The 11,788-nt window shown below is 41.3% G+C and overlaps 1 protein-coding gene across 1 annotated transcript in view; it reads left to right on the top strand.

Annotated features, from left to right (window-relative positions):
* The first annotated feature begins 542 nt into the window (after positions 1 to 542).
* Positions 543 to 11,788, top strand: part of LOC134205592 (odorant receptor 56a-like) — a 60,705-nt gene continuing 49,459 nt past the window's right edge. Inside the window, exons 1-2 of the mRNA XM_062680972.1 lie at positions 543 to 843; positions 900 to 1,534. Coding sequence (XP_062536956.1) covers positions 543 to 843; positions 900 to 1,534 — 936 coding nt within the window. The remainder of the gene's footprint in view (positions 844 to 899; positions 1,535 to 11,788) is intronic.

Raw genomic sequence — 11,788 nt, 5'->3', positions numbered from 1 at the left:
CTCCTAACCCGGGTGTAAATGAATGCCGATATCGTCCGTACCCATCCTGTCCTGCCTGTTTGTGAAATTGTCCACTAAAAGGTGAAACTCAACTTGGCACCTAATTGAAACTGCGTTCTGTACATTTGCCATTCGACCGAGTCGTCGATGTCATCATACAGTCGAAAGACCATGATAACGAATCAGGTTCGATTATACTCACTTGCTAGGCTAGGATTTGCCTGCCTTTTGTAAAGCAAAGAGGGTTCCTCTGTTGACCCGCTTACATTCACTATTGTACCCTACTAATCGGTATTGACGGATGCAGGATCCATGCTGCTTTCTTGGGCATACAAAACATGATGAATATTTCAAAGAGCAATTACCTTCCCTATTGGTGGTGGCTTTGTTGGCGTCAGTCCATGAAAACATCATCAAAGAAAGTTTGTTAATTCAATTATAATTAGTGTTAATTGTGCTTAAATTGCTTTTTGGAGCTTTGATAAGACATGTGGAGAACACTGCCGTCACCGCAGTATTTGACGAAGTAAGTTTCAGTTAACATGCAGATGAAAGACGAATGGATTCAGGAAGACAACGTTTACAGCAATCCTTTGCTTAGACTGACCATAACCGGGCTGAAGTACTATGGAATTTTGCTTTACAAGAGCCAACCGTGGAAAAAATTGCACTGCTTCCGCGGTGTGTTCTTCACGGCTTCAATGTTGGCTTTTAACATTACGCAGTACGTTAATCTCTATCAAGTGTGGGGAGACATCGCAGAAATGACGGCCAACGCCGCTACTACACTTCTTTTTACCACGACAATCGTACGAGTTTTACATTTTTACTGGAATCGTACTAGTAAGATTTGATATTAACCATGATGAAGCAAACAATATCATAGAGATTTGTTACAGGATTCAACAACGCTATAAAAACAGCCGACGAAGGAATTATGACCCTACTTCGCTCGGGAAGTGTCCCGGAGCAGGCGGTTATCTGGGAAAACGTGAAGTATATGAATCGCTTGACAGCAGTGTTTTGGGCTTGTGCATTGATTACGGCCAATAGCATGTGCGTTTACTCGTTAATTCAATATCAAAATTTGAAGTCGATGGATTTGTCCAACTCCACAAACTCCTTCGATTCACCTACAATACTAAGATCATGGTATCCAACGGATAATGTCTTGGACAGCTTTGCGATCATCTACTGCATTCAACTATATATCATGTACGTTGGTCAACTGATTGTCCCTTGCTGGCACGTGTTTATGGTTAGTTTGATGATGTATGCGAAGGCTTCATTGATGTCTCTGAACCTGAAATTGACCCGCCTGGACCACTATGAGATATCCGAAATGCAAAGCGGATGCCAGAAGAAAGGTTGCCAACATTCACTTAGAAGACAACTGATTGTGGAATGCGTTCAACAGCAGCATCAAGTGTACAAGTTCATTGGAGAGCTGGAAAAATTGACACGAGGTGCGGTGTTCATGGATTTCGTGGTGTTTTCTGTCCTACTTTGCGCGTTACTATTCGAAGCTTCTTCTGTAAGTAATCAATATTCTATGTAAATATGTAAAGGCAAGTAACTAGATCACAAATTGAATCCAAAGCAAAATGAAAAATCTCACATTTTTCCCTCTATGTATACACTCACGATATAGCATACCGTGAAAGGCATTTTTCGCAAGTTTTTATGATAAAGGACTGACTCAGGGGGCTATACTTTATGATAAATTCCTTTAAAAAGCATCAATTGCGGGAATCTCCGATTCTGATGCATTTCAACTTGTTTTAAACAGTTGTGCAAAAAAAAACATTGTCTCCAACGCAAAATGAGAGAGAAAGAAGTATTTTATCATAGCTTCACGGTGGGTACTATCCGATTCTGTTTTTTTGCACTTGTATACTAGTTGGATAAACTTGTTTTCATGGTTTGGGATGATTCGAAGATATTTCTGCCTCTCTTTTATTGCTTTTCGTTATCTGTTGAGAGCGATTTCGGCATATGCACAGCACTTGTTTGAAATGGACAAATTGATATGAAATTTGCGAAAAAAAAATCCACGTGGCTTGGAGGGATTTGAACCCTCAACCTCTTACTCTCTAGATAGGCGTGAAAACCCATACATAACAATGCCACCTAAAGGTCACGTTTGCGGAAAAGCCATAAGAATAAGAGTACCAACCTCCTCCGCGGTTAGTTTTTTTGTGAAAATTGAATATCTTCAGGATGCTTGATCTAACTTTTAGCCTTTGTGTGCACTCGCGATGTGTAGCATATCGTGAGAGACGTTTTCCGCAAGCTGTAACGACAATAAACTGATTCGGAGGGACATATTCCACGATCTATTCAATTATAAAGCTCTAATTGGGTTTTAATATACTAATCAGATTACAAGGTATATTACGTGTTAAAGGATAGAAAAAAAATTGAATGTATAAGCATTAGATTGACGCCGGCTACGTCCTCACCGTCAATTTAGGATTCTTCTTCTTTATATTGGCATTACATCACCCACTATGAGGCTAACAAGTTTGAAACTTTTGTGCCCAGGGCAGTCGAGCCAATTTCCAACGAACATTTTCTAGACCGGACCGGTATCAGACCCAGCCACCAATTCATGATAAGGAGAGGAAGATTAGTTCGACACTCTTTGTTACAAGAGACCAAGGACTCCTTTGCAGCTCCGTGAGGGCCACAAGAAAAGATTAGCTGGTTAGCTGAGAAGGTAATCTATAGGAAATCGCCATGGTAAGTGACTAAATAATTATCCAACAAGCACTGCTTATTCACTTTCCATGTCCATTTACTCACCTGCACATTGCAGAACCATACATTTCGATGATCGCGCGACGGTTTTGCGACCGAAAGGAGACACGATTTAGCGCGCACTGAAGTCTACAGATTCTGATCATTTATTTCACCCGCACAAAACAGAACGAAATATTTAGATAATCGCTCGATCGATCTGCGTTCAAAAGGAAACACGATTAAACGCGCACTAAATAAATGACGTAATTTGAATTGGCTATAAAACCCAAGGCTTGTTGCATATGCAACGGACCTCCGTCATTCTGCAAAACAATGTATGTCCAGGACGAGCAACTAACTCACTAGACATCTATTCCGTACAAACTATTACTTTAATGTGACCAGACGTCCCGCGTCGACGCTGCATTTTTCAATCTCGTTTTACAAATTTATTACAATTCGTACAGCCTTACAAATATTTTTCCAATTTTTTTGGGCAAAATCTATGCGAAATACTTTTTAGGAGAATCCACTTTCAAGCTAGTGATGCAATCCCAGATATGCGTCCCGCGTTTCGCAGGACGCTTGCTGGTCACATTTACTTACTACTTACTTATGGATCCTGTACACCTCCGGTGATGCAAAGGGCCGACTTGAAAGATCTCCATCCTGAGCGTTGCCCGGTTATCGCTTTAACCTGTTGCCTGGCTAGATTTCAGTCGATTTCTTTTATTTCTTTATTGAGGCTTTCGCCGCCATGAGCCTCTGGGTCTGCCTCTGCTGCGATGTCCCGCTGGGTTCCAGTCTAATGCTTGTTTACAGATTTCGTTTCCGCCCCTACGGAAAGTGTGGCCGACCCAGCCCACTTCCTGATCCCGAATTTCTGTTGCTATCGGCCTCTGGTGACAACGACGATGGAGCTCGTTGTTTGAGATCCAATTGTGAGGCCACCAGGCCCGAATTATATACCGCAGGCTTCTGTTAATGAACACCTGCAGCCGTTGAGTGTTCTCCACTGATACAAGGTAGATCCGAGAATTTGTCTTCAGTGCAAAATTAATCATTTGTGAGAGAGTTATGGACATTTCTTTTTCCCATTGTGCGCTGCTTCCACTCCGCTGTGACCTCTCTGCTGCGTCAACTCCGCTGCTTCCGTTCCGGGTGAAATCTTGTTCAAATTGAGGATTAGATTCAAACCCGCCAGTTGCTTGATTTTGATGTCTGTGCTTGCGATGGGCTGCAAAATGGTGGGTTGACATCAAGGAAGGAGCGTCCAACATAGCTCTGGTCCCTACAAGTTATCTCACGCTTCCACGGGTAGTCCGATGACAAAACTGTTGGAATATCAGGTAGTGTGCGACGCTTCGCTGTATTTATTTTATTTATTTATTTAAGGCCTAGATCAACAGACTACTTATGTCCTAATGATGGTAATAAAAAAAACCCAGATTAATCCACCTAGCGTTGATGGTGCCTTTCTCGTGCATTATAAAATATATTGAAAAAATCACATTAGAAAGGTCAAAAAGCTCTTTGGGGAATAGATCACATTTTTCGATCATTTTTAATATTTTTGCCTTGCCACCATTCAAAAAAATTGTTCTTTGAATTTTCAAGGGGACCTTTGGGGAAAAACTATGATTTTCAATAATTCCGAAAGGCAATGATCGGGCCCATTTCAATAGCAAACAATTCCCCGTCGAATGCAACTTGTTGCAAGTAAATCGGATAATTCTAAGTTCTAAAAAGTGTGCCTACAAAATTTGTACACATACACAAAAAAACAGACGTCACCTCAGTTTGTCGAGCTGAGTCGATCGGTATATAACACTATGGGTCTCCGGGCCTTCTATCAAGTTTTTTTTAGCAATCATATAGCCTTTCGGTACAACTTTGTTGTACGAGAAAGGAAAAAAATGCATATGTTACAAATATGCGATCGTGCGATAGTACAATGATTAGCGATAGTAAATACAATGATTAGCGCAACGGCGCGTTTTGAAAAATACATATGGATTAAAATTCGATATGTTTCCAACTTTCCTGATTCCCACGTAGTGTTTTTTCACCAATGTAATATTAAAGTTCAATAATACTAGTTGTATGTCATACATTGATTTTGCATCCCTTTGTGTAATAATTGTACAAGTACATTTGTGAAAATGAAACCATCAATTCACATAAATATAAATGAAAAAAGCCGCATAATATGGAAATAAGGAGGTGTATGAAATCACCCATATGCCCAAACTACATCATCATTCCACCCAAACCAACCAAACCACCCAAACCAAAAAGCAGTGGCTAACTGCACGCCTCTTCTTTCCTTCCAAAGCATGAAACAAAATGGCAGCAAACGTAACGAGCGCACGAGAAAGCATGTACGTAGGTATGCGATTTTATTTCCAACGATGAAACTTTACAGCTGTGCTGATGCGAGCGGATGAAGTCATCGGCTTCGGGTCTCTAGCGCGTGTGTGTTCGTCCATTAGTTTTCGTGTTCCACATTTGAAGCTTTGGGAAACTTTGCTTGAGAGGTTAGCATTAGGGATCCTATAATGAGAGATATGCGAAAGCGGCCATTGTAAGCCAATCGAGCATTGAGAACTGTCAAAACGTGAGCCAAATGAACATTGTTATTGTTGCAGATTGAGACGAGGTTGAGAGGTATTGAGATAGATTTTCAGAAAAGTTTCATCGAATGAACAATTTGTTTTACTTTCGCGAGTAGAAGTAATCTAATTTATGTATCGTGTTTCACCTATTTGTATTCCACTTTTTTAGTGATAATGCTTATTTAAAAGCTGTTTGTGCACAGACAAACATATTCCAAATTGTTATTAAATGCAAAGTCATACACAAGCTTCAACATTTTGCGCTGCGGCAAGTGCTGGAAGCGTTTGCCAACAAAAGTAACAGCGTTGCTAAATCATCTGGAAAAGTATTTGCATATCTCTCATTATAGGATCCCTAGTTAGCATCATCAATAAAGCACGAAAGAAGCAACACAAACATTCATGCTGTCAGTTATATACACGGTGCGAAATTCATTCACCGCATGCAGAAATGCTACACCCTTAATTTGTTTTACTCAATATTGTGCGGTTACTTGCTAAGTTTTTTTAAACTTTATTAAAGTGTTATTTTAATCTCCAGATTATGTTCAACACCGTACTTGCTAAATGGACACGGTCGGTTAAAGTAGCTGTTCCTTAAATAGTTCGTTAAAAGTAGTCGCTAGATTATTCGCTGTTGGTTTGAGCGAGACAGAGTATATGTCAAAAAATTAACCAGCAATCTGCGGTGTATTGTTCGAAATGAACGTTTATCAGCAATGGACTTTCTGCTGTACTATAGATCTCGCATAATTTATCAAAGGACCTAAGTAACATTTTTTCATGAATTAATTTGAGTACTGCAATCAACAGAACAACATGAAAGCTATGGATTGCAGTATTCAAATTAATTCATGAAAAAAAAATGTTACTTACGTCCTTTGAAAAGATAAGCGAGAATTCATGAAAAAAATTACTTAGGTCCTTTTGAAAAGTTCTGCGGGAAATGTAATAAAATGCTTAAAGCCAAAATAGAACTTTTGGGAACTTGCAAGTGTTCTGATTGTTTAAGTTGACTTTTGTAAATTTATTGGTCAATATTTAAGAAGTGCAGTTAAAAGAAAAGTGCATACTTAGTTTTTACAAATTTGATTCAGACTATCTTTTGAAAAGGGTCAAACTTGTTTTTACTGATTTTTTCAAATGGATATAATCGAAAAACGACCCTTCCTACATAAAGGTGTTGTAGGGGTGACTATCACAGAAACAGTCAAACTTTCTAATAAAACTTTTGAAAACTCAAAATTGAACCCTACACTAAAAAATCGATTTAAAAAAATTAAAAGTCAATTTGCGAAAAACGCCCTTTTTGATTTAGACGAAATTTTGTCTCAAGATAGGTGATTATGTTCCCTACCAACCGTCCATACATCGCAAGCTGGGCACTTTGAAGGGAAAAAAAAAAATTCTTATAAAAACTTTTTCTTGACGGAATTGATTTTTTCAGTGTCTTTAAGGGGTGGATTTAACATATGTATACATAATATACTCATATTAAGTATTCATGTACAGTCAGGCAGAGTACAATGTTTTGGTCGTAACTGGTCGCAACTAGAAATACTAGAATAAGAGATCGGCGAAGACGCCATCTTGGTTCCAATCGAACCGTCAAAAGTGGTTCCATTTCGACTTGTTTACTTTTTGCTTCCATAAGAAGCAAGCAAAAGTTCAAGTGCTGCCAGTATCATTGTCATGATTTCATGCATTTTCATACGTTGCCAGTTGGACAGGTTTTCACTCCGCCGGTCGCTGGGTATAGGGGGGCTAGTCGCAACTAAAGAAGCTAATAGTGGAATATAATATTTTGAAGATATAAACCCCTTCTTAATATTACTCTTAATTTAAAAACAAACTATATTTAGTGACTAAATTAGACAATGTATCATAAAAATAGATTTGCTTGGGGTTCTATAACGATGGCTTTCATTGCTTTAATTTCAGATGAAAATACACTGAAAATAATTCTGACAAGAAAAGTTTTGTTAGAAAAACTTTTTCCTTAAGAGTGCCCAGCTTGCGATGTATGGACGGTTGGTAGGGAACATAATCACCTATCTTGAGACAAAATTTCATTTAAATAAAAAGGGCGTTTTTTCGCAAATCGACTTTAAAATTTTTAAACTGATTTTTTCAGTGTAGGGCTCAATTTGGATTGTTTCCGATATTTTCACTAGAAAGTTTGACTGATTTTGCGATGGTCACCCATACAACACTTTTTTGTGGGATGCGTCGTTTTTCTATTATATTCATTTGAAAATATTATAAATTTCAGCTCTTTTCAAAGGATAGTCTAGATTAAATTTGGAAAAAACATTTTTGTTTTCATTTCGGATCATTTCTCATTTCTCATTTTTCATTTCTTACTTCTTACTTTCACTCCTCACTTCGCACTTCTCACGTCTCACTTTTCACTTCTCACTGCTCACATCGGCCCATAGGGGAAAGAAATGGCAGAAATGACGCTTAACTTTTAAAAAGAACATATGTCACCTTTTTTCATGAATTAATTTGTGTACTGCAATCAAAAGCTATCATATTGGTCTGTTGATCGCAATATTAAAATTCATTCATGAAAATATGTTTCTTAGGTCATTTTGAAAAAATAAACGAGAATTTTCAGTGTATACATGAAATCTTAAAATAGGTACTTTTTAACTCATTAATGGGTTTCTATGTTTCTTTGTGAAGTTTTTCTTCCGTGTAAGCTGTGTATTCTATGCTGTCAGTGTGCCGGTTTCGAATAAATTGTGTCTTGGGAGAACATAACCTAGAAAATCGATAGCTTATTTGTTACGAAATAATGATGTCTCATAACTCTTTGAATATTTACTATTTTTGAGAAGTGCCATCATTATGAAACTCAATAGTGAACAAGAAGAAAACATTCCCCATCGAATGCAACTTGTTGTAGCAAAATCGATTCAGGTTTAGTACTAGAAAATTGGCTAATGTTTCAATGTGCACACACATACGCACACACACACACACGGACACACACGGACAGACAGACATTTGCTCAGTTTGTCGAGCTGAATCGAATGGTATATAATACTATGGGTCTACAAGCGCTCTATAAAAGTTCGTTTTCGGAGTGAAATGATAGCCTTTCGGTACAACTTTGTTGTACGAGAAAGGCAAAAAGATATAAGATATAAGTATACATATCGTCAAAAACTTAAAAAAAAAATGGACACAAACACTAAAACAGCTATCTATTGCGAAGTGAAAAATTCTTTGAATCTTCGACGCAGCGTCTGACGAGGCAGGTTGAAGTCGAATATTGTAGAAACCCTGTTGAATATACGCTGTAATCCTTCAATACTACCGTTCATACTGTAGTTAGTCCGACGAAATGGCATTCTTAACATAGCGTTATTGCGAAGTGTTCTCGGCTGTACGTTAATATTAATCTGTTCCAAAATGTCACTACAATCTATTCGGCCTTGCAAAACGTCTGCAACAAGTACAGCTCGAGCGGTGTTACGGCGTTCTCTTAGCGGCTCCAGATCGATAAGCCGACAGCGGCTTTCGTAACTTGGCAGGCGTAATGGATCTCCACGGTAGTCTACGCAGAGCAAATCGTAGGAAGCGTCGTTGCACGGACTCAATTCGTTCGGCACAGTTCGTATAATTGGGATTCCAAACGGCGGAGCAATACTCCAGTATCGACCAGTGAGCAATACAAAGACTTTAGACAGTAAATTCTTTAATCATCCGAAAGATAAAGCCCAGGATTTTGGAAGCCTTACCCACAACGTATTTTTTTTTTTTTTTTTTTTTTTTAACGAAGGTAATGGAAATCTGCAAACAGACACCTGGGGAGGCGAACCCAGGTAGTGTGGGATGGGATCACCACTCCCGACCCACTAAAACCAACTCCTTCCTCTCCAGTCATTCCCCGGCCCGCAATTAAGCAATACTTCGGGGGATGACTATTGGGCATTGCGCCCCTCCATGACGTACACAAGTGCACGTATGCGCCTCAACTCTTCGACACTCCCCATGCAACACATTTGCACAAGACACACTGGCACCACATGTGCCCCAACACTCACCTACCTATGCCGCTTGAATGACTGCAAGGAAAGATCAGGCACCCTGCAGGGGTACCCCAATGCCGCCATCTCACAACATAGACAGTCCTCATTCAGTATGGTGCTCACCCCGTCCTGCAACAGAATGGCACCACTTGTCTACCAAGCCGGAGGCGACCCTAGGTTGGTGGCTCCTATGCCGCTCCTACCTCAGCTACGAGGCAGACCCTTTCATGTCTCCTATTTCTGAGGTGCCGCAGAGGCATCAACCCCCCGACACTCCTGCCAGTCATAGCGAGACTTTCGTGTCCCCTACTTCTGAGGTGCCGCAGAGGTATCTGCCCCCGACACTCCTGCCAGGCCTAGCGAGACTTCACTCATTCCGTCCCTGACAGCCGGATCACACTACTGCCTAAGCAGCCACTCTGACCATACGTACCATGCGAGTCTAACTTGCTCATACATTCAGTCCCAATCGCTTGCACCACTTGTGCACCACTCTCTTTGACATTCAGTCACTCACTCAGTGGGGTTGTAATACCCCATCTCCCATTTATCCACTCTGTGCACCTCCTGTGCATCGTTTGGGCGTGGAACACCCGGCACGTCAAGCGTGCCTAACACTCCACCTACCCGGGCTTTGATACTGTCAATAGGACTCCATAAGGTACTATGCCGGTAGCACCCACCCATTGACGTTTCGAGGCCCAGGTAGTCCTCAGCCAATGTGGTGGTCTCCCCATCCTGGGACGGGGTCACACCACTACCTTACATGTCTCCGATTTCTGAGGTGCCGCAGAAGCATCAACCCCCTGACACTCCTGCCAGACGCAGCGAGACTTCGTGTCCCCTACTTCTGAGGTGCCGCAGAGGTATCTGCCCCTGACACTCCTGCCAGGCCTCACCAGACTTCAGTCATTCTAACACTACCGACCATGCGTACCATGCGAGACTTACTTGTGTGCTCACCCATACACTCGGTCCCTCGATTCTGTGGGGGTATTACGAGTAATACCCCCAACTTCCATTCTGCTTGCACCACACGTGCACCACTTGGGGGTGTGTGAGTACCACCCACTGCCACCCGCTTGCCGCTGAAGCAGCCCTCACTCTGTGGAACCTCCACAGGCTCCGTTAACGACCTGGCTAATTGTTGCACCCCCCATGCCATTCATCCCTTCGGCACGGGTCGCCTGACACCTTGGGATTCGGGGTTAGGGGCTTGTATGCTTTAAGCGGCACACGGTCGCTTGATAAGGATTGCTTGCGGATATGTGGTTTTGGGAGGAATTAACAGCGCCCCTGTTAACCCCACCACCTCCTAGGCAGAACCCCTGACTCACAGACGGCTGGGGAGGGGTCGTCAAGCCCTTGGACATGGTCCCTGCTGCCCGGTTACCTACAACGTATGAGATATGCATTTTGTACGTCAGCTGGGAATCCAAAATTACGCCCAAGTCTTTGACATGACTCAGACGTTCTATGCTGGTATTCAAAAGCGTGTAGTCGAATCTAACGGGATTTTTAATCCGAGAAAAAGTGATCATCGAGCATTTTGCCGGATTGACTATCATACAGTTGACGTTACACCAATTGGCAAAGGATTCTAACTGACGTTGAAGGAAATAGCAATCTTCGATGGATTGGATTTGCAAGAACATTTTCAGGTCATCAGCATACGATAGGCGGGGAACTTCGAGTACAAAATTCACGTCATTGAAATATAGTAGGAAGACTAACGGACCCAAATGACTTCCTTGGGGTATTCCCGATGTAGCCACGAAGGAATCAGACCTGCAGTCGCCGATAGCAACCGTTAGTTGGCGGCCGGATAGATATGATCGGAACCATTCCAATAGAGTGCCATTTACTCCTAACTTGTCTAAATTGGTGATATCGATGCAGTGGTTTAACTTATCAAAAGCAGCTGACAGATCTGTGTAGATGACATTTATTTGAGCTGTTCGTCATGCTGTTCGTGATGAAAGATGTAAGGCACAATAAATTAGTACTAGTGGAGCGACCGGCTATGAATCCATGCTGAGTTTCAGACAGATACTGCTTGCTGTGAGAAAGCAGAGGATCCATCACAACGAGTTCGAACAGTTTTGATATTGCACTCAGCGAAGTTATTCCTCGATAATTGTCCACGTCACGTTTGTTCCCTTTCTTGTGCACAGGAAACATTTGTGCAATCTTCCAACATGAAGGAAAGATGCCACTGGATAAGGAAAGCCGAAACAGGAGGAGCAACGGATACTGCAAACTGGAAATGTGTCTTTTCAGGAAATTGGATGGAATACCATCAGGACCAGGTTTGATCGATGACTTTAGTTTTGATGCAGCAGAGGAGATCATTTCTTCGCTGATGTCGATAACACCTAGTACATGGCCATA

Source organism: Armigeres subalbatus, chromosome 1 (genome assembly GCF_024139115.2).
Source record: "Armigeres subalbatus isolate Guangzhou_Male chromosome 1, GZ_Asu_2, whole genome shotgun sequence".
Lineage (NCBI taxonomy): Eukaryota > Metazoa > Arthropoda > Insecta > Diptera > Culicidae > Armigeres > Armigeres subalbatus.
Note: the sequence above shows the minus strand (reverse complement) of the source record. Positions and strands in the feature narration are given on the sequence as shown.